Raw genomic sequence first — 25,412 nt, forward strand, 5'->3', positions numbered from 1 at the left:
AAAAAAACACGACTCAGAAGGGGGTTGCAGGGCAGGGAGAGGCGGCAGCGGGGTCACTAAGCTACCTGCGCGGCCCAGGGGACACCGCCGGCCACCGGCAAGGGATCTGGTCTCTCCGGTCGCGGCAAGGCAGCCGGTTCCCCCGTTTTCGAGAGGACCTGGCGGGGCAACGCGAGAGGCATGCGTCAGGGAGGCTGATGCTCAGCACTCACACACAAGCGGAAAACCCCATGACACTCGCACGGACACCGAGCCCTGAGACAGGGCTCAACCTCCAGCATCCAAAGCTGAAACCGCTGTGAGGAAGGTGCACCGGCCACCCCCGGCAAACACCCGCCCCGGCCAGGGCAAGGCACCGCCTGCCCCAGGAGGTGCCCAAACTGCCCCTCAGCCAGCAGAGAGGCAGGACCCTTCATATCAGAGGTTTGGGCAGCAAGGGCCCCGCAGGGATGCGGGAGGATGGCGTGCGTGGAGGTGCCCGGGAGCTCTCAAGCTGAGAGGAAAGATGGATCTTGTAACAACTCATGTCTACGCCCATCAGCCAGAGTTGTGCAAATCCCACGATGTCCTGAGTCCTCTTCAGTTGTTCTTCACGCAGGGGTCTCTGCTGATCCACACCGGGACCCACGGTTCGATGCCACGCAGGATGAGCAGAGGAGCAGACAGGCACATGGGGTTACCAGTGCCAAGCCCAAGTCTTCAGGATTCCTTCAGGAGACTGGTCAGAGCTGGTGGGCTGACGGGGAGCGAAGGAGTTCGCTTCTGCCACAGGGAAACCGAGCCCAGCCCAAGCCAGCCCCGACTGGAGACAGGGGGGATAAGCCCAGAGTCATGACATGAGGAGGACTGCCAGAAGGCACGAGAGGGGTTGAAAAGAAACCTGAATAAGAATGGGGGGAGGGAGGGAGAAAAATAAGATGGAGAAAAAGACTAAATGGCCAACAATTTTTAGGTAGATCACTTGGAACCTGCGCAAGTCATGGTCCTCCTTGTGCTGGCAAAAGGAACTCAAAGAGATCCAGCATCTCACAGCACAAGGACCGAGGAGGGTGCCCACTGGGCAACACAGGGACCCCGCTCACTCTCAGGAGCCCTAAGAAGGGGACAGGAGGCTTGGAGAGAAGATCCTGACAGGGGGACAAAGAGCCCAGGAGGTCCCTGCATGGTGGCTTTCCTATGGGAGCAGCAAAGGTGGGAAGCAAAGGGAAGGCTGGAGGGGGACTGGAAAGCCCAGGCTGTGCCACCACACCAGACCCTACCCTGCTCTACAGAAAGGGGTAAACTGAAACCATTATGTCTAGTACAGCGTCATTAAAACAGCTTCTTCCCAGGGTCTTCGAAGTCACAGGGCAGCAAAGCAGCTGCTGACTGGTCCAGCCCCTCACCGAAATGCAGCCAAGAGACACTCGGACACGCTTCAGTGGCCCAAGCCCTCCCGCCACGGGAGGTCCGTGCCTCAAGAACGGCATCACCGGGGCTGCCGCATCCTGCCGGTGACCACCTTGCAGGCAGGCTGAGGGTGTCGCGAGGGCAGCGCCGGCGAGGAAGAGGAGAGGGGCCGGGGTGGGGGCAGCGCTCAGCTTTGCGGACGCTGCCGTGGACAGTTTCATGGGATTAAGGTACTCGGTGGCCACAAGCCGGGCTTCCCCCACCCACCTGTGGGACAGGATGGCAGTGGCTCAGCCCAAAGCGAAGCAGCTGTACCTGCAGTTTGTTCTTACCGGGACAGAGTGTGGCTTCTCTGTCTGCAATATTCACCAAAAGCCAAAGGCACTGCAGATTTGTCTGGCAGGCCGGGTACCTTTCTCCAGGCGATGATGGGAAAAGGGTCTCCGGCAGCAGCGCAAGGAATCAACAGCTCCCTCCCTGCCTCCTGTCTGTATTCCCAGCCTGGTAGCACCGTGAAATAGGGGGGGTCCTGCAGCCAAGGGAAAAGGCAAGGAGCGTCAACCCACGCCAACCCCCGAGGCGCACGAGCAGCTCCCCACAACCAAAACCAGCCCTTTTCCAAAACAAATGAATCACTGGTTTGGGTAAGGTTTGAGACATTGCAAGGAAAGCCGTGGCAGAGAGCGTGCGCTAAGGAAGCTCTATGGTACACCAAATTATACACCCGGAGGGAAGTTTTCTCCAAAGAGCCACTGCACTAGGGCAACTGGTTTAAGTTTTAAGGAGGTAAACAGGAAAAAAAATCCTATCCGCATCAGACATCAACCAGATTTCATTGACTATGCAGCCGTCTTAGAGGATGTGCGTGCGTCTGATACACAAAGCGTTACCACGTGAACCTCAGCGAGGCACCATGAATCACCGCCGCTCGCAAGCGCAGGACTTTGTTCAGGGAAGGAAGAGGCAGCAGCTCCCACCCCAGCTGCAACGGGAACCGCACTGGGAGCCCAGCGTGCCTCGGGCTCCGCACGCAGCAAGAGCATGCAGAGCATCTCTAGAGCTCAAATCATCCATTTATTAATATACTCTGTGAACGCAAGCCCAGGTCAGCAGGGCTAAGCATTTTGTTGGCAAAAAGGGCATCCCAGGGACGTGTTTCCTCAAACCACCCTGGTCCGGCGCTGCCAAAGCCTTATTCTCATACAGGGGCTGTGGCCCAGCCTGTGCCAAGACCCGTGCCGCCACTCCCGTGGGGTATTCCCAGCTGCGCCTGGCAGGGTGCCCTCGGGGTTTGCCTGTCCTGGTGGGAAGCACACCTCCGACCGCAGCACAGACGCACCTTCGCCCTCGAGCCTCTGCTATTCCCCTCCCAGGATGCTTGCAAGGGCCCGCGTCTGCCTTTCTCAGCACAAGTAAGAGAAGGCTCAGAGCAAGACACAATAGGGTTTTGCTAAGCCAAGTCATGTAGGTGGAAAAGTGGACAAGTTTGGGGGCACAGAGCCCTTCTTCGGGTCACTTCATAAAGAAGCGCTCAGAAAAACAATGGAAAACCTCAATTTCTGCACAGAATTAACCACCATATAAGCAGCATGGAAAAAAAGACCTCCCCTGCAGCGCTGGGCTGAACAGGAAGGCAGAACAAGTGACGTGCACATTGCAAAATGCATATTAAAAAGCCTAAATACAGCGTAAGATGCCTCCTACAAAGCTCCTGTGCATTCACACCGCCTGGCCTGGGACTCCAGCGCCCCGCACAACCCCAGGAGCCCTTCTCAGCACGGGACCAGCCCACGGGATGACACAACCTGCCGGCTGCAGAGCAAGGATTTTAGCAGGCAAGTTACCTTCAGTACCAGTCGGGCAGGGGGAGACTGGCCCATCGTACCCAGGGCGTTATAAGGCACACAGGTGTAAGTGCCGAGAGCATCTTCGGTTGCCTCCTCTATCCGGATCGACCCGTCTTCCAGCAGGTTCCAGCCAGAATACTGCAGCAGTGAGAAAGAGGGAACTGACTTATCCTACACCCACCACAGCTTATTATTTTCCCTTCAGCCAAGCCCCCCACCTAAGCCCAGGGCAGCAGCCACGTCCCCAGGAGATGCCCAGTTCAATTCCCAGCATCCAAGCCAGCTCCTCGACTGCAGGGAGAGGAAACATGGGCAAGATCAGCCCATCCAAACGCAGCCCCCCCGGGGAGGGTTGCCCTGCTCTGTACGCTCCCAGCGACGCGCAGGATTATCTTGCCACTGCCCTGCTCCGCACACAGAGCCAGGCTTCTTCCAGTAGCCCGAAAGAGTTACCATCAGGATCTATCACTCCCTAAGTAAAACTCATCCTGGTGGCACCAAGGAGACAACTTCACCCGAGGGGCTGAGGGCACCAAGGGCCAGAAACCCACAGCAGCAACAGGTTTAAACAGAGCTAAAATTTCAGATCGTTAATATTTAAGCAAAAAATTTAAAATACTGAGCGTTTTCTTTAAATATTTAATGGCTAATATCCTTGCTCAGACTATCAAACTGTGATTATAGGAAGACAGAGACTTGTTAAAAAGGTCTTTTAACCATCAGCTGCCACTGGAAGAAAAAAAACCCAGGGCCATCAGGAGGTGACTTTAGAGGGCTGCCAGCAATAGGTCTGGGAGAATCAGACAGTGTGTCTGCAGGCGCCCTGGGCTCCACGCAAGAACCCAAATTATCCTGATTCCTTATCAGCTGCCCACAGCTGATAAGGAAAAGCAGCATCATCCCACCCACAGGGCTTCTCCTCTCCTGACAGTGGGCTGGGTGTTCACAGAGGACGCAGAGGTCCCAACCTCTCCGTGCCCCAACACGTCCCTCCCTGGGGGCTTCGCTACCTTCTCGATTCGCAGGGGACGTCCGTCTTTGTTCCACTTGACCAGAGTGACCGGGGGCTCTGCCTCGACCGGGCAGCGGATGTATCCGTGTATCCCGATGGGAACGTAGATGACGGGGGGCATGTTCACCACGCGGGCGGGATCTGGGAGAGCAGCACCACCACGTTAGCATAGGGAAGGAGCCTGTCTCTCCCCCATCACCTGGCTTCAGGGGATCTACATTGCTTTTATAATGAATTCCAAACCCAAACACCACCTTGGCTCCCACAGGCTTGCTACAACGCAAATCCACCGTAATACCTGGCGTTTCTGGGAGGCTTTTCTCAGGCCCAGGCTGTTCTTACCTGGGGCTCATTAGAAGCTGCAGTTAAGAAGAAACATGAAACATGCTCGCTCTCACATCCACACCGACTTGCACCCTGCTGAAGCCCAAGCTGCTCCGTCACAGCCAGCCTCGCAGGACACGCGCACGGTGCGGCGCACACCCAGCAAGCCACCCGCCTGCCCTGCGGCCCGGTTTTGCACGCCAGCCAGGAAGACTATTTCCACTCCCCTGCCTTAAAACACACCAACTGCAGCGACCAAGATGGGAGAAAGGATCCACGGCCGGCTGGGCTGCCGTGAGCCCTTTACCTCCTGTCTGTTTGTACTCGCAGCCCGTGCCTCATTGAGGCTGGGGCGCGTTGAGCATCAGCCACCTCCACCCTTTCCAACAGGATGCAAAAGCTTAAAATACATACCTAACCCCCCTGCGCTGCACCACCCACGCAGCGAGGCGTCTCGCAATCCTCCAGTCTAGAATGTGTCATTAACAGTGCTTCTAAGAGCTTTTTAATTAAGTGCGAGTGGGTTGGAGAGAATCTAGACTTTCTTTAATAAGAAGCTTTTTTTTAAAAAAGTTACTTTTAATAAGAAGAGCGAGTATTTCTACAATCTCGTCTAGACACCGGCAGCGCGAGGTTACGGGAAAATCCTGACGGGGCTTACGCTGAATTAAGGGATGAATGCTTTTTATGGGGTGCAGCAGCCCTGCACTGCTGATGCACAAACGCAAAGCTGGGGGTAAAGGTAAGGCGTTAAGGATGAAGGGATGGGAGACAACAAAAGCTACCGAGTTTGAGACCTCTGCTCCCTCCCTGCCTAAACACGTAACCCCAACTGCCCCCCGAGGCCGTGCGCCCCCAGCAATGGCACCGTAACCCAGATTGCCAAGCACTGCATATGGAACGGGCTTTACCCCCCCTCCGCTTGACTCCACCTCTTAGGAAATGTAATCAAGGGCTCTGGCGGCGTGGGAGAGGGTAATGGGATCGAGCCTTTCACTACTAGGTCACTGGCCAGGGGCCAGCCTGGCTCACTAATGACCCAGGGCCGTGTCCTCATCCGACGGCTGCTGCGGTGGGTGGGAGGAACGCCTCCCTCCCAAGGCATCAGCCCTGGTCCAGATGAGAAGGTTTGCTCGGGAGGAAAGAGGTTTGCAGCACAAGAAGCCGAGCGCACCTCCTCGCGCCGAAGCCTCGCAGGGCCGTCTGAACAGCAGATTGTCCAAACACTGTTTTTCCTGCTATTAGAGCTATTTTTAACAGCTTTCAGCCTTGACGAGTGGTCCTGGATTAGCAACAGGGCAGATTTAATGGCCTGAGGCCACATGCTTTCCCAAGAGCCACCCAGCTGGGCACATCCAAGCCCCGAATCACATCTCTGCCTGGGCACAGCACCAGTCACACCGTCCCCCTGGCCCTTCATCCGTCCCCACAGGGAAGCGACAGGACCTACAAGCCCTTCTCAGAGCAGCTCCCCGCCAGCACGGGGCTTCCCGCTAATCAGCACCGGGTCCTACAGGCAGCAGCTCTAAGGCAGCCTTCAAAACCCAAGTTGTGAGCTCGCTTTGCTCAAGCCTGTCTTTCATTATAAAATAAAACCGCTGCAGTCTTCTACGGCAGAGCAATATTGCAATTGCGAGCGGCAGCAGTTGAGGCCATTACTGTCAAATGCCACAGGACGCTGGTGGCACACTACCCATTACCGCCCGGGGAGCCCGAGAGAACAAGCGTGGGAAGCAACGCTCCTGCTACAGCCCCTTCTCCTCCGCTTGTTTAGATCAGTTACCGCCTGAAAAAAATATGACATGCAGAGCTACCGAGCTCACAGAAAAACCACGCCATGGGAACAAGTCCCCATAATAAATGCCGAAATACACAAGCAGGTGGTTGAGACACAGCCCCGATCCGGTGTTTCGCTGCCCGACACGATGCGGCCGATGAGGGCAGCATGCCGGCAGCGGCGGTGGGAAGATGCCCACCTAGTCAAAAACCACTTGAATCAAAGGCGGACACCGGTCCCAGCTGAGCAGTGCTACCCAGGGTGCTCAGGCTTTCTGCCTTCTCGCTGCCCACATCCTACAAGCACGTGGGGTGCGCTCAGCCTTTTGCTGAGGATGACTGCATGCGCCTCCAAGGGCTGCTGTCACATCGACCCGACCCTCTTAGTATCGTACTGGGATGACAGAGCCTGTGGGGCTGCCCCAGAGCGGGGTGTTATCCATCCCAGCCCCACCCCTCCCTCAGGACTGGGCCCCGCTGCCCGCACTCACACTGCACTGTCAGGTAGGCAGAGGCTGATGGCGAGCGGCCCAGGCTGTTGCTGGGGATACAGGTGTATTTTCCAGCATCCTCTGGCTTGACACGGAAAATGATCAGCGTCCCGTCGATCAGGATCCGCACCCTCAACTTCAGGTCGCTATGAGAGAAGAGGGGAGGAGGATCGCAAGGAGACCTGGGGGCAATGCCCACCCCGTCGGTGACCCCAGCACGATTTGGGAGCAGGAGGAGGAAGATATATCACCCCGCTGGATGCAAACTCACTTCTTGAAGTAGACGTTCTCCTCCTCCCAGTACCACAGGTAGGTGAGGTTCCCGGGGTACGCCTCGGCCTGGCAGGTGAAGAGCGCATCCTGGGAGATGTTGACCGTGATGTTCTCCGGAGGGGAAACGATGAAGGGAGGTCCTGGAGAAGGGAGAGGAACGTGTCACCCCCACCAGCACAGGTGTCCCCACAAAGGTTGCCCAGGCTCAGCTCCATCACAGCATCGTTGGATGGGAGCTGCTGGAGGGCTCCGGGGCAGAGCTGGCCCCGATCCTGCGGGATCACAGGGCACTGGGGCTCACCTCCAGGAGCATGGCAGCCCTGTTATTCCCAACCCTTTCCCTGATCTCTGCAGCTTTTGGGAGGGGGCCCTGCACCCGTGGCACACGGCTCTGCTTCTCCCAGGGCACACAAGTTCGCGCCTCCCCTCATCCTGAGCACATTTCCAGGATTGCATCACCCACAGGAAAAATCCAGGGGGAAAAGAGCAAACTGCGGGAAGCCAGCAGTGAGCGTCCCCAGCTCGCCGACGTGGTGAAAGCAGAGCAGAGGCCACCCCGCGCTCCTCTCTCCACCAGTAGCTGTTGACCTAATTAAAGACTTATTAAATAAAACAGGGAGCGGGAGGCCTGCCATGCATCACTGCTATCTGATGAGGCACTTTGTGACAGCCTCAATCTTTTCCCCACTTCCCAAACAAAACCGAGCCGCCACCGGGGCCTGGCTGTTCATCGGCACAGCCACTGCGGTGCCCCAGTTCAGCGGATTCCTCCATCCTGCAAACGGGATGCGGAGCCACGGGGCAGCCGGCACGATGCCGAGCCCGCAAGGCTTCAGGGCAGCACCCCAGCCCTGCAATCCACGGATTTCCATCCACAAAGCATCCTCCCAGCCCCTCCAGGGACGCCAGCAGCTGAGGACAAGCCGGAGGGGGTCAGGTGGAAGATCTCACCTTGAACAAGCAGGCGTGTGGTGTGCACAGCCTCCCCTTGGATGCTGTACGCCCGGCAGGTGTAGGCACCCCTGTCCTCCCGGCTGATGGAGAGCACCGTAAGGCTCCCGTCGCTCACCTGGGGACAACAAGGGAAGACCCTGGGCTGTGGGCAGGGACCCCTGGGTGGGATGCGCCCTAGCCCTGGCTCAGCGCCCTCCCCGCTTCCCATGGCGGAGAGCTGCTGACGCTTTTAGGGCTGGATAAGAAATGGGTTTCCCCGCTCTGCAAGACGTCGGATATTAATAAACCAACACACGCGTTTCTGCTCAACGCCAAGGGGAAGGGAAAAAAAAAAAAAGAAAATAACCCTCGCAATGTATTCATCTCCTGCAGAAGTGACTGGCAGGTGGCAGACTCCAAACCGCTCCTGCCAAGAGCCCCAGCACCACCGGCATTTCACAAGGAGCAGGATGCCTCGCCGGAGCATGCCCTGCTCCCGAGGGACCAGCTCCACTGCTGGGGTAGGATATGAGGGCGAGACCCCAGCTCGGCCACTGTCCTCCCTGTCGGGTGACCTCGCAGCTGCTCGAGGAGCGGGCGAATTTCCCCCTGGGGACACAGCCGAGGAGGGACAGGCGAGGGACCATCACCCCCAGGGTAGCATCTCCGCCATGCACAGGGAGCCCTGCTCCCAGCCAGGCTCCCCGCCCCTCTCGCCTTATTCTGCCTCATCCTTCTATTTCAATTAGTAACAAATGATTCCTAATTACTCTCATTAGTGCCTGCACTGATTCCAATGCCTGATTTACCAATTACAGCTCAGGGGGAATCTCTGCCCAGGAGTCTCCAGGATGCAAAAAGGGTCCTGGGAGAGGAACAAAACCCTCCCCTGCCCAAACCGCCCCACACCCCAGCCCCGCTGCATCCATCCCTGCCTGGGGACACTGCATCCCCAGGCTGCAGCCCCCACCCTATCTCTGGGACCTGGCGCAGCAACTGGCCCCCAGGACAAGAGTCCCCAGGGAACAGCAGGGAATGGGGCTGCCCTAAGCGCCGCAGGGTGCGGGGGGGTGTCTGTAGCCTGCACCCAGGGGCAGGCAGCGTTAGAGGCTGCCGCTCAGCGAAGATGGGGGGGGGAAATGGGCAGCTCGGCAAGAAGTGCTGAGAAAGCACGCCCGGCTCCAGGCACGGGAGAGCTGCCGCCACTGTGGTCCTGTCGATACCGTCCCCGTCAGCGGGGTGCCCGGGAGCCCCCGCAGCAGCCCCTGCCACCCACCTACCTGGTACTTGCCATTGGCACCCAAAAGGTCCCCCTCTCTTAGCCAGGTGACGATGGGCTTGGGGTTCCCGAACGCCATGCAGGTCAAGGTGACGCTGCTGCCTTCCTTCGCCTCTACGTACTGCGGCGGCGTCTCCGTGAAGGTGGGGGGAGCTGCGGGGCAGGGGAGACCACTGTGACCCCCGTTTCACCCGTGGCTGCTGTGGGTCTGGGGGGGCACTGGGACAGAGGGGAGGCTGCCACCAGCAAACGGGGAACACACCGCACATCCCCGCAGCAGGGCTGGGATCACCCCAAAGGTGAACGGGGCTGCAGGGACAGGGACAGCAGCGGCTGCCAGCTGTCCCCGGGGATGCCTGCCAAGGGCACCCCCTCCCCGATGCATGACACTCCAGCCCTCTCCTCCCCACCAGCTCCGGGACACGGCCCCCCATTGCACATTAACTTGCTATTGTCAAAACACGGGAAAACACCGCAGTGCAGATCGAAAGGCTCCTTCCTGATTAAAGAGGCTGGCAGGTTTACAGCCCGCCCCTAATTACCAGCAGTTGTTAAAGCCCACTTTTGAGGAAGACAGGTTGGCAATTTAATCTGCTTGGGAAAAAAAGAATTACATTTTGTTTCTGCCCAAATGATTTTTGTTTTCTCCTACGAAAGTTAAGCATTGTTAACGTGCTTGGGGAATGTTACAGCCTTCCCCCTGAAAGCAATTCCTCAGGCCGTGAGGATTATGGTTATTTTGTTATTAAGCCCCTGCGTACCCCATGCTGCACAAAACCCAAGAAGTGCCCCGTTTTGCAAAGGGAGTCGAGCCTGGGGGGGGACAGGGCACCTGGGGCACCGACGGCCACTTTCAGCCCCTCGGCCGGCAGTTTGCAGAACCCGTACACGTGGTGCAGGTGAAACAGGCCCGACCCTCCTCCTCCTCCTCTTGCCTCCCTCGGCCCTTCCTTCCCAAGCCCTCGGAGCTCGTGAGCAGGCAGGAGGAGGGCAGCCTCACCAGAAAGTGCGGCAGCATCTCACCCCCTTTATGCAGGCAGTGGGAAAGGAGGCAGCAGCAAGGCAGGGCACAGGCAGGGGCAGGGCTGGCGTGCTGCACGGCCCCACTTGCAAAGCTCCTGCTCACTAATTGGGCTCAATTAGGTGGCTCTTCTCCATGTGCAGCCCAGCCATCCCCCCGAAAGGTTAAATTAATTGCTCAAGGTCAGGCAAGAAGAGCTGCCGGTGCCCACATCTCCTTTCCAGCCACCCCACTGCAGCAGGAGAGGCACAGTCCTCACGCTGGGCTAAAAATAAAAGACCTCTCCTGATGTGGAGAATGACAATTTGCTAATTAGTTTAATATGCAGCCTTAATAAAATGAAAAAGTAATTTGAGTAAATCTGAATTTCAAGAAAACAAAGATTTGATTTTCTGATCTGTGTGTTAAGAGGAGATTTCGTCCCAGCCCCCTTTCTTGATGTCTCTCCTTTAAACAAGCTCCACATAATTAAACTGCAGAATCCCTAATAAAAGTTTGTCCCTTTTTAAGTCACGCCCTGGCTGGAGCAGTCAGCCTGGATAGCTCCAGGCTCATTCGTCTGCAAGGCGCAGATCCCATCAAGGTCCAGCGTCCATCAGAAATCAAAGGGGAACCCGTCTGGGCACTGCAGGCAGCCCCCCGGCGATGCCGCGGCCCCCCGCCCGCCCTGCCGCTGCTGCTCCCACCGTGCCCGGCTCACCGTTGACCGTGAGATGGACCCAGCTGCCGTTGTGGAAGGTGTCGTACTGCTGGTCCAGCATGAGCACTTTGCACTCGTACCAGCCCTGGTCCTCAGAGCGGACCTGCTCAATGCGCAGGGATGCTTTGTCGTGCAGGCTGGCCCGGCCTGCAGAGAGAGCACAGCCGTCAGCTCGGTGGCCCCCAGCCCTGCGTGATGGCCCCCCAGCACCGGACCAGACCCCCACGAGCGTTGCTACAGGGGACACCCCAGCCTGGTGCAGGCACCGAGCAGCTGCAGCAGCTCTGGGGCCAGGCAGAGCCCCACCATCCCCAGTTTTGGGGCTGGTTGAGCCTCACGGCACGGTGCTGCCGGTTGCAGCCGGCCAGCAACATGCTCGCCCATCTGGCGCGGTGCCTCGAGCGGCGTCTGCCCGCAGCGACGCCGGCCTTCTGCTCCCGGCCGGGGGCTGGCGGCCGAACAGCCGGCACGGAGGCGCGCCCCAAAGCCTTTCCCCAGTCTGGGAGTCTCCCAAAAATCAGGGTGGCCCTGGGCTGACCCTGTGTGCAGCTCAGGAAACCAGACCAGCAGCAAAGCAGCCTGAGCCTCCATGCTGGCACAGCGGCTAATGGGCTCTGGCATTGCTCAAGCATGAGCTGAGTTTGGCAGGGCTCAGCCCAGGCTCAGGTGCTGGCACCCTCCCTGCTGCAGGATTTCCCAGAGGAGCAAATCTGGGCAGAGGAAGCCTTGCAGAGCCTGAAAGCAGGGTAAGACTCAGGGAAGGTGGTCCCCAAGGAATGGCATATTAGAACGGGTCTGCCCCACCACGCCAACCCCATCAGGGCCAGACCCCAGCTCACAGACCCCACCAGAGGCCACCAGCCACGCGGGGCTGGCAGCACATTGGCAAGTGGCCAACATGGGCTCTGCAGCTCCAACCTGCCACCCCCACGTGGCCGCGGCTCCATCCCCGGAATCCCCCCAGCAGCTCCCCACAGGCTCACAGCTGCTCTGGGATGCAGCAGCAACCGCCGCCACCGCCACCCGTCACCCTGGGTTTCTCTGCCTCGCTTGCTCCCGTCCCACGCAGCCCAGCTGGCTTCCTAGCTTTGCTGCTTAATTAAAACCAACTGGGTGGAAAGCAAGCAATGAGAGGCAGAGCCCGCGCCGTTTCTGACGGAGGAGCGGATGGAGCAGCCGTACACCCCCGGCTGCGCCGCAGTCAGGACCTGGCACAAGACCCTTGTACCCCCTGAACTCACCGGCATACTCTGGGTCGACATGGGGAGGGTAAAACCCAAACTTGATGAAGATGGGGATGGGGACGCCGAACTTGAACCACTCCACGACATAGGGAGGGGGCTGCCCCGTGAGCGGGTGGATCACGTCGCATCCCAGGATCACGCTCTCGCCAGCGCGAGCGGTCACAAACTCGGGCTCCTCCCTCGAGCCGAGGGCACCTGTGAGGGGGAAAAGGAAGAAACTGTGGCTGATGCCGCCGCTGGACCCTGGCATCAGCGTTAGCCGGGGGACTGGGACCCCCGGGAGAGCCACAGCAGAGACTATGCCCGTCCCCAGCCGCCTGACTCCACCAAGGGCAGCCCCTCGGTCTCCCCTGCCCCAAAATCAAGGGGGGTTTCGCCAAGCCCCTCCACCCAGATTTGGGGCCACTCCAAGCCACCACAGGACTCAGGACAGTTGCCATCAGCACCCACTGCTCCAGAATGGCTTCCCACCCTCCGTGCCAGGGAAAGGGTGGTGCCCAGTGACCCTGCGGGGGGTTTTGGGAGCCCCTGCTCTCAGCAGCAGGCAGGCACAGAGCGCACCCAGTGCTGCTCCCCACCTAGCATCCCTGTGGCAAGGAAAAGGCTGTTTTCGCAGCCCCACATGTGCCCCAGCACCCTCCGGCCACTGGGACAGCGTGCAGGGACCACCGACCCACAGCTCTGGTGTGCCAGCCCAGGGATTCAGCCTTCCCACAGGAGCCATCCCAGGGTGGGCCAAGCCCCCGGAGCAGCAATGCTCCAGCCAAGCCTGCCCGTCCTTGGGCGTCCCCAAGAGCCCCAGGCCTGAAATCCGGCTGCGACCTGCACATCGAGTCTGGCACCCTGCTCCTCCTGCCCAGCCCCCGGCTGGGGTAATTAAACAGGGCTTTGGTCTCAGCCTCAGACGAAGGCACTGCTCCACCCCGGCTGTGCCTCCCCGCTCAGCTGCAGCCTGGCGTCATCCTGCTCTCGCCATCAGCAGCAAAGCTGCATCCTCAGCACAGCTTTCAGAAAGAGAGAGGGAAAACCCAGGGCTGGGGGGAGCCCCCAAAACTGCCAGCAGCAGGGTTCAGCCCCACATCTCGCTTCCCACCAAGGAAAGCCCCCCCACCCCACCCCCCCATTTTCCTGGCACACGCAGCCACCGCCTGCTCCAAGGGGGATGCTCGGGGAGGGATGCTTGGGGAAGCACGTTCCCACTCCTCCGCGCTGCTCCTCGGGGCCGCCGGTGATTGGCGGCGAGTGACATCACCGCTTCCCCGCCGCGGGAGCCGAGCATCACCAGCTATTTTTGGCTCCGGCACAAGCGCGTACTGGCGAGAGGCCCGTGCCGTGCCACCCCACGGGCTCACCGGCCGAGTGCCCCCATGGGAAGGGGAGAGGGCAGAGGTGGCTCTGGCGGCAGCCCCCGCCACAGCCAAAACCCCCTCCCCACTGCAAGGTGCAACACCGCAGAGGAGCGCAGCCCTATGGCCAACCGGGCATCCCCCATCCCCGCAGCACTGGCAAGCTGGGTGCTGGGGCTAGATGGTGGCTGTTTAACTGGGAGGGCTGGTTGGTGGCAGCAGGGAGGGCAATGCCAGGGCGCAAAGATGTGAGCCATCTGCAAGGAGCAGACGCTGCATTGCACGCCCGCTGCAGGAGTCCTGTACAACCATGTACCTGCCTGGACTCCATCTGGGCTGGGGGAATGCCGTGCACACATGTGTAATATGCACACGCATGCGTGCACCCCACTCCTGCTCCCCGCTTTGCACTGCCCTGATGACACACCTCCACCTCTCTGTGCCTCGCTATCACTGCATTGCTGATGAGCTCAGGCATTCGCACCCTGTCAGTGGGCACGGTCTCAGCTCTCCCCTGCCGCCCTTGCAAAATGCTGCAAAGACCCATCCCGACCCTGCTGTGCCCATCGGGGGGGTGCTCTGCTGCAGGGCTGGGAACCCCCCTCCCTGCCCACAGCCCCCCTGCACCGCTCACAGACAGCAGCTGTCACGTGCTGCTCAAGAGCATCCAAGGACGTGCACTTCCGCGGTCGCCTTGCCTGAGCAAGCGGGTCCCCAGCACCTCGCCACCTTCAAAGGGACAGTCCTGCTTTCCACCGGGTGCAGGGGATGGAGGGGGCAACACCCCAGCCCCTCCCCAAGCCCCCCACCTCCCCCAGCCCACCAGCTCCTTGGGTTCCAAGGTGGGATCTTAATTTTCAGCTCAACACCAAATGGAGCCTGGGATGCTGATGCTTGCTCAGCTGGAGAACACCGCCCAAGAGGCCACCCAGACGCCCAGGGGACGGGCACTGGGCGCGCTTGCAGCTGTACGGCGGGATCCCCTGACCGGCTCCCCAGCAAACCGGTGGGTGACGTCCTAGGGAGGGGACAAGCCAGCCGCTCCGCTGGACCCATGCCTGGCCAGGGCCACGCAGGCATAGGAAAATAGGTCAACCCCGGTGTCTGATCGCGAGGCCGGTGGGGAATTGCACGCACGGCTGAGCATCGCCTCCCCACGCGCGCAGCCGACTGGCAGCCACGGCGGCTAACCAGCCCCCAGCTCTCCCCAGCTGCCACCCGCCCCGCCACCGGCCCCCGTGTCCTCCTGTCCCCGCTTCCAGAGACAGCGGGGAGGCAGCAGGGAGATGTTTCACAGGATCCTCCTTGGGTCTCCCCAACTTCCCAACCCACTAACCCTACTCTCCCAGCCCCAGCCTGGTTTTGCTTCCAAGTCCCGGCTGCTGAAGGCACGTGAGCGATGGAGATTACAGCTCTCAATTCAAAGAAGCGTTCCTCACCCCCACATTTGTGGGGAAACGCTTGAAAACAACCCACAGATGCCAGAAGAAACAGAGAGCAAACAGACGGGGTATTTTTAAACCCACTTGCTTTTCCCAGCCAAGTTCAGAGGGGTTTCAAGGCTTATCCTGCAGTTTGGAAATAGGGTCAACATCAGGGAGCTGCAGTGGGGACATGAACCCCAAATCCCCCCTCGGTGTGGGAGCTCACGTGAAGCTGGAGGATGCCTCATAAAGAACAACAAGTAATCAACAGGCTTCGTCATCCAAGCAGATCCAGGAAAAATAAAAGCACGCCGCGTGCCAGGAGGCAAGAATACAAGATGCGGAGGTGGAGTTGAACGGCATCCCAAAGGGAGAGGAGGGAAGGCTGCCGCTGAGTAGAGACGGTGCCACCACGGGGCTCCCCGGGATGGTGATGCTGAGGCTGGGAAGACCCTCACCCGGGTCTGAGCATCCAGTTCCTCCCATCCTGAGAGCAGAGACCTAAGGTGACAGGGAACTTGGTGGACCTGCGGGTATCCAGTATCTCAGGTGCACTCACTGAAGCAGGACCCTTCCTGCAGATGCTCCATGAGAAGGAGGCAGCCATGGCAGAGCGAGTTTCCAAATGAAATAGCCCTGCACCTCGGGTCACAGTGGGCCACCAACCCCACGGCCAAGGGATGATGGCCAAGTGCCCAGGAAGGCTGTCCTGAGCAGCAGACACCCATGTCCTGGGGTCAGAGAGGGCATCCCATCCTGACCCCCACCCCATGCACTTGTCCCCATCCCTGTCCCTCCATGGGGATGGCCGAGGGAGCAGGCGCATGGCCCTGAGCCCGGGGACCACTTCTCCCTGCCGAGCGGAGACAAGATCTGCTCTGACACATCCCGCTCATATCGGTGGAGGCGGGATATGGCGGGAACCTCTGAGGACAAGGCCACCGGCGTGGCATATGGAGGCCAGCAGGGAAGGAGAGCAGGCAGGCAGCACCACGAAACAAGCAGGGCAGCAACCGCATCCTGGGTGGGGGGGACAGGGACCACCCACTGCAGGGACCCGGGCTGCCGAGCCGGTGCATGGGATGGGGGGAGAGCCGCCTGCCCCCCACCTCCCTACACCTGCAACAGCTCGGTGGGGGCTGCACACCCCACTGCAAGCTTGGTCCCCCCCTGCCTGCGTGGGGGGTACCAGCAGCTCCCCCCCAAAAGCATCCACCTCTCCCCTAGCAGGGGGCAGCCCTGGTGGCCAGGAGCACAGCCCTTGCCCCCTCCCCCAGCTGGAAAGCAGCATCTGGGCTTTCTGCGTGATTCCTGCGTTTTAAACCCGATTTTCCAGATGGATGGAGGGCGGTGCGCAGGTCAAGTGACATGCCTCAAGGTCATGTGGGGCCGGCAGAGGAGCAGGATTAGCTGCGAGGGGTGGCTCAGTGCCCCCATTCACGGCAAGATGGGGACTTCAAGCCCCATCCCTGGGGACAAGGGGTGCCCTGCGGGACCACCACCACCATCCCCACACAGGCAGGCAGCTGCCCTGGCACCCCCAGGGGAGCATGCATGCCCAAGGTGCTGCCCCACAGCAGCCCCCCACCTGCCACAGTGGGTCCCCACTCCCTGGGGGTGACACAGGTGGGACCATCCCCAGCTGGGGGGCAGCTTAGCGAGCACATGTCGGTGCTCAGAGGGGTGCAGAGATGGATCATGCAAGAAAACTACTTTCCCATGTTCACCCCAGTGTCCCCATTCCCCCCGGGGGTCCCCAGCATCCCCTCCTAAATGCCACCGGCCCAGAGTAGAGCATCCCTACATGCCGCACAGCAGCTGCCTCAGGGGAGCCACCATCTCCCAGCAACGACCAGCAGCTACCTGCACGCTCTCCACCAGCTCCCTCCCCACACCACAGGGCCGAGCGAGCAGCTGCTGTGGGAGGCTGGAGCCAAAACAGCTCCCAGGGGAGACCTCCTGCACCCGGGTGCTGCGCCCCCCAACCCAAGCCAGCGCACATCCAGACCCACATCACACCAGTACCCACAGACAGACTGCCCGCGTCGCCCTCCCCACGGAGCAGCGCGTACCACCCCGATGCCACCACAGTCCTCCGACTGGGAACTGGGATGCAGGCAGTGCTCTGAGCTGCCCGCCAGCAGCTCCTGAATCACGCTGTTCCTGGCTCAGGCAGCCCTCCCACCAACACCAGCCTCTCCATCGTGAAGCGGGAGGAAGCGAGTTGTTTTTCCAAAGGCCAGCTGGTCGCTCAGAGCTCCCTGTTCAGGAGATGCAGGGGAAGGGAGAGGGAAGGAGTCCTCCATCGGCATCGCACAGGGCTGGACCCGCTGCTTGCCCATCTCCAGGGCTTCTCTTCCAGCCTGAAGCAGCAACCTCCAAGACGGAGGACTGAAGGTGAATGGGAGCTAACCCTTCCTGCCACAGCTCCAGCGAGGAACTCACAGGGTCCACTCATCACCGGTGAAGCTGCATCTTCCAAACCAAAAGGCAACCGAGCCAGGAAAGCATCACCGCAACAACCCTCCGGCAAGCCAAGTCAACAACCACGATGCGCACGTCCCTCCCTGCCCAGCACGCTCCCGTCCAACAGGTCCAGAGGAGCAGAAATCCTCCAGGGAAGGATGGATACGGGAGCTGGGCCAGCCCCCTTGGCCAGTCCCGGTGCCAAACCGTCCCCTTGCCAGCAGAGAGTGGGCCAAAGCCACATGTGCCAAAGCCCACGGCTGCCGGTCCAAACCCCTCCATGGCCGAAGAGGCACCAGCCCTCGCGTGCACCAGCTCTGTGCCAGGAGCGAGTAGAGGACGCAACGCCGGCACCGACACGGCGAGCCGCTCCGATCAGCCAAGGTCAGCGCCGCGAGCGTCACCTGCTGCAGTGTCCGGGGGGACCTCTTTGACGGGAGCCCTCACCTGGGGCTGGCGAAGCCGAATCCTCCCTTCACAAACCGCGCCTGCCGGATCCATAAGCATCCCCGATCACTGCGCGGCACCGCGTCACGCTCGTGGGAGAGGGAGGAAAAGCCCCTCGGCGTCACGGCACTGCCAGAAACACCAGGAGGCCAGATCCCTCCTCTGACACCCACTCCCAGCACGGTCACGTCCTGGCTCTCCTCCCCCACGCCGTAGAGGGGATAACACACCCTCCTTCCCTCTCTGAGCCGATTAACGCCTGGAAAGCCCTCGGAGAGCCGGGCTAGGCAAGAGGGCTGCCTGGGGCCAGCACCGCTGCATCTCAGCCTGGCTCTGCGAGGAGGAGGCAGCAGCATGTGGAGGAAGGCCACGGCCATGGGAAAAGCCTCGGTGAGGGCACCAGTGCATAGCCAGCCCCAGCCTTGCTCCGAAGCCTTGTCCCCAGGTGATGCGGGGTGTCAAACCCCCCACGAGGGAGGAGACAGCGCTGGGGCCAAGGGGATGCAGCGGCCGGGGCGAGTCCGTGGGCTCCCATCCCCACGGCGGGGGCCACGCCAGCCCGCAGCGCCCCCTCGCCCGGTGCCTACCCACGCATTACTCACAGCGCGCTCATTCATCACGTACACACCGCTCCGTACGCGCAGCACCCCCACGCCTGGGGTCCCTGGCACCCACCCACCCAGGCATCGGTTCAGGAGCCCCATCCCCGTTGCTCCAGGGTATTGCGAAGTTCCCAGGCGCTGACCTCGCTGCTCTGCTCCTCTCCCAGGCAGAGAATCCCTCTACAAACCGCTGCTGCAAACCACCTCCTCGCCACGCCGCAGGATGCATTTCAGGCAGGCAGCAGCCGGCCGCGGCTCGGCAGCAAGAGGGGGCCCATCCTGACCCCTCCACCACCTCCAAGGAGCCGGCTGCCAGGCAGGGATGCCAAGGGACCGTGACGAGGCGCAGATGTCACCCCACGCGCTCGAGAGATGATGCGGCGGGGGCTGCGGTGTCCCGGGTGCCCCCTCCCAGCCCACCCGCGCCTGCCGAGGCTGTGTTCCCCCACGCCGCGGGGAGGGGAGCGGCGATGGCTGCCAGCCAGGCATCGCTTGCTGCCGGCAGCCACCGCATCCCCACGGGCAGGGCTCGGCGACACCCAGGGCGCAGCTCCCGGGTCCCATCCTGGGTAGGGACCACCGGGGTGCAGCGACCACCCCGTGCCCGGCGAAGTACAAGCGGCGGAGGCAGGAGATGGTGCTGCACCAGTGGCAGGCAGCCCCCCTTCCACCTGCAAGGATGGCTGGGGGGGATGCAGGGGTCTGGCAGCTGAACGAAAAGAAGCCAGAGCAGGAAAATCGGGGTTATTCCCCGCCGCTGTCTCCCTCCTGACCTTGGACAACCCTGTGCCTCAGTTTACCCCGGCGCAGCAGCCAGCCTGCAGTGGAGGAGGAAGGAGGGCAGCCTCCCCCGGGCAGCGGGGAGCAAAGTCACCCCCAAACCCGCAGCCAGGAGCACACGGGCACAGTCAGGGTGCTGCAGGGGAAGGCACCGAATCCTTTTGCGTTTCTCCTTGCCCAGCGGGGAAGGGCAAACGCTGCCTGCACCCCTCGGAGCTGCTGCCTGCTGCTTCCCCCAAGCTGGGAGAAGAAATGGGGGAGCGAGAATCGCTTGCCCGTCCCCTGCCTGCGCTCCGGTCCCGGCCGGGGGCCACGCTGCCCGCCTCTCCCCCCCGCACCCAGCCAGGCGCGCCCCTCGCAAGGACTCGCACCCATTGCCTTTTCCCAAAGGGAATTTCCAAGCCCCCGCGCGGAGACCCAAGCAGCGAGGCAGGACCTGCCGCACACCAGCACCAGGGGCCCGGCCGGGCGCTTTGCTACCACCTCCTGCGTCCTAAACTTCCCCGAGTTGCAACCGCTGCCCTCTGGGAGGTCACTGCAAAAACCGCTGAGCGCCTGGGGAAGATGCGCCGGGCGCTCCCAGCGCCCCCCCAGCAGCGGGGAATAAAGAAATAAGCAGCTCCTCGCTGCAGCAGCAGCAGCGCCCGGGGACACGGGCAACGCTCAGCCCCCCTGCACAGGCACCGGAGGGGATGCAAACCCCCTCTAGAACCGCAGCGCACCGCACCCCCGGGGCGTGCTTCCCCGCAGCCCCCCTCCCGCTGCAAGCTCCGGGACGTGCTGTCCGCGCCGGTGCAAGCTTCCCGGTGCACGCATCCCAGCCCGGTACACGCTTCCCGGTGCACGCATCCCAGCCCGGTACACGCTTCCCGGTGCACGCATCCCAGCCCGGTACACGCTTCCCGGTGCACGCATATTCCCCCCTCCCCGCCCCAGCCGGTACACCGAGATGGGGGGGCATGCAGAGGCGACCCCGCCGCCGCCCCGGAGAGCGCGGCGGATCCCTCCTGGAGCATCCCGGAGGAGGACGGCCCGCGGTCCCACTCACCTTGGACGGGCAACCCGCGGGCGCCGAGCACACTTGCTACCAAAGCGGCCACATACCAAATCATAGTACTACCGGCCCCCGGTGCGCAGCATCTTCCGCCCGCCGGGCGGCCCGGCCGGGGCGGGGCAGGGCTCCCCGGGCCGGGGCGAGGCTCCCCGGGCCGCCGCGGGGCTGGCCGGGCCGGAGGGGCGGCTCAGGGCCAGCCGCCGGCCGCCGCCGTTGCGCCCATGCCCGCGCCCATGCCGCCGCCGCGCTGCACCTGCCCTCCGCCGCACGGCGCGGGGCGCAGCCTAGCCTGCGCCCTTTAGCGGCTCGGTGCCGCCCCCGCCCGCCGCCTATTGGCCGCGCCCCGGCGGAGTGGGCGGTGATTGGCCGGCGGCGCGGCCCGGGCCCGTTTCAAGGTGGGTTGGCGCGTACGGGGTCCCTGCGCCGCAGTATCATGCGCACTGCCGGGAGCGGCGGGCGGTGCGGCGGCACGGCGCGGAGCGGAGCGGCTCGGCTCGGCTCGGCACGGGGTCACCTCCCGACCGGCTCTGCCACCCGCCCCGGAGCAGCGTCTCCTCCGGGTCCCCAGATGTGCCCCCTGCACTAGCGCAGCGTCACCTGTCCCCAGATGTGCCCCCTGCACCGACTCAGCATCACTGCCCTGCTCCCAGATGTGTCCCCTGCACCGGCTCAGTGTCACCTCCCTATCCCCAGATGTGCCCCCTGCACCGACTCAGCATCACTGCCCTGCTCCCAGATGTGTCCCCTGCACCGGCTCAGTGTCACCTCCCTATCCCCAGATGTGCCCCCTGCACCGACTCAGCATCACTGCCCTGCTCCCAGATGTGTCCCCTGCACCGGCTCAGTGTCACCTCCCTATCCCCAGATGTGCCCCCTGCACCGACTCAGCATCACTGCCCTGCTCCCAGATGTGTCTCCTGCACCGGCTCAGTGTCACCTCCCTATCCCCAGATGTGCCCCCCCCACCGACTCAGCATCACTGCCCTGCTCCCAGATGTGCTCCTTGCCCCAGCACAGCATCACCTCCCTATCCCCAGATGCGTCCCCTGCACCAGCACAGCATCACCTCCCTGTCCCCAGATCACAGAATCATTAAGGTTGGCAATGACCTCTAAAGTCATCAAGTCCAACCATCAACCCAACACCACCGTTCCTTCTAAACTATGTCCCGATGCGCCTCCCTGCCCTGGCACAGCGTCACCTCCCTGTCCCCAGCTCTGCCACCTGCTGCCATACACGCCCCTCTGACACCCCAGTGCCACTTTGCACCCACGCGGGGTCACCTCCGCACCATGGGACGAGCCACCTGTCCCCCCCACCAGCCTGACCAACATCAGCCGTGCCATCTGTCCCTGCCACTCTGCACCAGCTTGGGGTCACGTCCCTGCCACCTGCTTGGTGCCACTGCAACCTGGTACCCCGCATCAGCTCAGGGTAACGTACCTGCCACCATCTGTGCCCCCAGCAGAGGTTCAGTGTCATCACCCTGCATCAGCTGTGCCACCTGCCCCCTACACCCGCTTGCTGTCACTTCTGCCAGGATCCTGCACCGCTCACAGCCACCTCCTCGCCACCTGCCGCAGCTTGGTGTCACATTCACCTGCCACCCCACACCCAGCGCCAGGGCTCGGTGCCACTGCCACCCCTTGCACCAGCTGTACCACCTCCTCCTGCCACCCTGCACCACCTGTGTCACCTCCCCCTGCTCCTGCCCTATGCAGCTTGCCCCCATCCCTAAGCCCCTGCACCCTGCGACAGCTCCATGTCACCCTGTGTCCCCTGCCATGTCCCTGGCACAGCTTTATGCCCTGCTGAACTCACCCCTCTGTTTGAAGAGAGAACTGGGATTCATTCCAAAGGAAAATAGGTAGAAAACAGCAAGTCCCCCTGTGCTCTCCCGTTCCAGCCCACCTCTCCTCCCTGCAAAGACCTCTGGTGATGCCAGATGGGCAAACAGCCAGGCTTGCTCCCCGAGGAACATGCCAGCAAGAGAAACAGGCCACTGAACCTTCCTTGAGATGACAGGCAGCCTGGGAGGGGACAGGCTCGCACGGCAAGGGGGACATATTATTTTATCCCCAGCACTTGCCATCTTCCCATTGCCCACACCTTTGGGAGAGTACTTGGGGAGAGGTTTGGGCAGCTGCTGATCTTCCTACCTCTTCTTTCCATGCATGTCCTGGAAAGAGGCAAAAAAAACCCAACCCTTGTAGAGGATGCAGGCATTTGAGGAGCCCGAGAAGCATCCCACACCCTCTGCCCACAATTACACCCATGAAGGGTCGGGGCATCAGCACAGCCCTGGGCAGGAGGCGAGAGCCTGCAGGCAGCACGAGGCCCAGCAGAGAGCATCCCCCAGCCCAGTCCAAGCTCACGCGAGCTCCCGGGCAGTTTGCTTCCCTAGCAAAATCCAAGACCTCATAAAAACCTGACTCAGCTTTTAGTCCCGAGGTCTGAACTGAAAGCTTGCAAATCTGCAAGGTGGGTTGGCGGGGTTGGCAGAGCCAAGGATGACCCTTGCGTTGGGGCAGGGTTGCTCTTTATGCTGCTCTCCAGATCGCACGGATAGCCAGGACAGTGCAGCCTGTTTGCAGCCAAGGGAGGGCAAAGCCCCTTGGCCAGCACCCTCCCTGCTCCAGTCCTGCTGGCTTCAAAGCTCCCAAAAAATCCCAGCCATCGTCTTCTGCCTGCAAGGGAGCGAGCCCGAGGCTGGCAGAGCTCTGTCCACCCTCGCCCAGCCAGAGACAGTAGATATATTCTGGTTCAGCTGGAGTCCACGCTACCAGCCAGATCATCTTGTCTTTAGCTAGGTTTTGCCACAATTTCAAAGAGAAAAGAATAAGTAAGGGCATTGATGGCACCTATGCTAACACAGCCCAACCTGGGAGGCATCAGGAGCCCGTGGTAGATGGGGAGGACCCAGCGCCACTCCTGGCGCGTACCCCTCCGAGCCGAGTGCAGCTCGGCCCCACCAGCATCCCTCAAGAAACTGGAAATATGGGCTTGGGTTGGAGCACGGCTGCTGGTTCACACCCTTGTTTCTCCAGACTAATTTGCTGGTTTTATGAAATCCATTCCCCACTGTTTTCACACTTCTCTCCCTTCTCTATTTATAGCTGGGTTTATTTACATGAACAGGGCACTCTGTGTACTTTCACGTCAGTCTGCGGTGGCAGAGCCGGGAGCGGGCGAAGGCAGGAGGCAGCAAGGCAAGGCAAGAACCACCCAGGTCCTCGGCCACGGCTACCTCCTGCCCGCCACGTGGGAGGCAGGTGGGCAGCCCTCCCTGCCGAGATGGGAGCTGCCGGGGAATGAGCCAGAGCCGAACGAGCCACGCATGCCCCAGACCCACACATGCCCCGGAGCCGTCCCTGCAGGGCACAGCGAGGCAGCCCCCATGGCATGCAGGAGGCCCTGGAGCCATCCAGCAGGTGAATCCCTTCTCTTTCCAAGGGGAAGCAGCTCTGGCCGCAGCATTTTACTGGCCTGAGCCGTATCTGTCTTTCATGCTGCCAACCTGGGGATCCCTGTGGCCTTCATGGCTCAAAAGGCAATGGAAAGGAGAAAAAATTCATTGCAGACCAGGGCTCAGTAAGACTAGCTTTGCCCTCCGTCCCACCGCGCAGCCATGGAGAGCACAGCCTACCACGCACAGCTGAGTCATTGACAACTGCCCGGCGATAAATTTACCACTTTGCCTAACAAGAGGGATAAAAATGTTGCTTTTTGGGTTTTTTTGGAAAGCTCCGACAGATGAGGCAGGAGTCCTCGGATTAGTACAAGGAGAAGAGACTTGGGGGATGCAGCTCTCTCTGCGTGCAGGATCATCTGGGAGAGATGCAGCCCCAGTCGAGACCTGCTGCCAGCGCCTCGGGACTTGGCGCTCAGGATCAGGGGCAGAGATTTAGGTTTGGTTATCGACGCAAGAAAAGCAGGAATGAGCTACAAAGCCAGGCTGGAAATTCAGAGATTTCCAGCCCTCGGAGCAGAAAAGTTCTGGATCAGCCTTCACACGGGGCAGCAAAAATACCCCAGAAAGCCAAACCTGGGTAGGGTCCAGCTCTGGGGGATGGTTAAAGCACAGACCTCAGGGGAAGAGGCATGGGCTCGCTTTATGCAAGCCTTGGCAAGCCACGGCCCTGATGAACCTGACTGCTGGAGAGGGGCTGACCTGAAAACTGGGCTTCCAGGGGGTGCAGGTTGTTGCTGCACTCCTCCCGGCCCCTCGCCGCGCCCCAGCAGCAGCCAGCCCCAGAGCTGCCGGCGACCCAGCTGGGAGAGCAGGAGATCCGGGCTCAGCTGCCTCCTGCCTGGCCGCGGGATGCTCCATCCCACACGGGGCTGAGTCTCCCTGCACAAGTACATGATTATTCACAGCCTCCAGCATTTGCATGGTGGAGTCACGAGTCTCACAACACCTGATCTCCCGGGAGAGCTGCCTCCTGCACTTTGGGAGGCAACGGCCCACATTCGGAAAGTGGGACTCGGTGTCTCACAGCATCCCACATCACCCAGCTGTCACCTTCTCCCCACTCCGCACGGGGACCGGGAGAAGGGAGCCCACCCTGTCCCTGCCACCGTGGTGAAGAAGATGGCTTCAGGGCAGGAGCACACAGGAACCCTGAAAACTTGGGAGCTGAGCATGGAAATGCTGAGCCAGCCTGCAGCGTCGCTGTGTGCACAGTGAGCCTGCCACGGGAGAGACCAAAAAAGCCCCTCGACGGAGTCACTGAAGGACGAGCAGGCAGATGGACTCGGCTCACGCCGAGCTGGGGTTAAGCTCGTTCCCTCCCCGTCCCCTCTCCCATCACCGGTGGCTCATCACCAGCGCGTGACTCCAGCTGGCAAGCAAGAAGGAATATCCTGCCATGCCTTCCCGGCTCCACATCCAAGTCGTGGAATAATCCACCTGTGGTATTTCAGAAAAGACATACTAACTTCTGCGGAGAGGGGTCAGTTGAGTCACATTACCAACTTTTTCCTCCTGTTAGCAGGTCTCCAATG

General features: G+C 61.2%; 1 protein-coding gene across 2 annotated transcripts in view; it reads right to left on the reverse strand.

Moving 5' to 3' along the window:
• IGSF9B (immunoglobulin superfamily member 9B) overlaps positions 1-20,502 on the reverse strand; it is a 39,946-nt gene extending 19,444 nt beyond the window's left edge. Inside the window, exons 1-11 of one of the 2 annotated variants that reach the window (XM_064470878.1) lie at positions 20,403-20,502; positions 12,287-12,484; positions 11,046-11,192; positions 9,326-9,477; positions 8,064-8,181; positions 7,111-7,252; positions 6,840-6,985; positions 4,247-4,389; positions 3,234-3,374; positions 1,802-1,918; positions 66-158 (exon numbers count right to left, since the gene is read on the reverse strand). In XM_064470878.1, coding sequence (XP_064326948.1) covers positions 66-158; positions 1,802-1,918; positions 3,234-3,374; positions 4,247-4,389; positions 6,840-6,985; positions 7,111-7,252; positions 8,064-8,181; positions 9,326-9,477; positions 11,046-11,192; positions 12,287-12,484; positions 20,403-20,466 — 1,461 coding nt within the window. In that variant the 5' untranslated portion in view covers positions 20,467-20,502. The remainder of the gene's footprint in view (positions 1-65; positions 159-1,801; positions 1,919-3,233; positions 3,375-4,246; positions 4,390-6,839; positions 6,986-7,110; positions 7,253-8,063; positions 8,182-9,325; positions 9,478-11,045; positions 11,193-12,286; positions 12,485-20,402) is intronic. The other variant, XM_064470876.1, reaches the window with a different exon arrangement.
• Between the last annotated feature and the right edge of the window lie 4,910 nt (positions 20,503-25,412).

The sequence above is a fragment of the Phalacrocorax carbo genome, chromosome 21 (genome assembly GCF_963921805.1).
Source record: "Phalacrocorax carbo chromosome 21, bPhaCar2.1, whole genome shotgun sequence".
Lineage (NCBI taxonomy): Eukaryota > Metazoa > Chordata > Aves > Suliformes > Phalacrocoracidae > Phalacrocorax > Phalacrocorax carbo.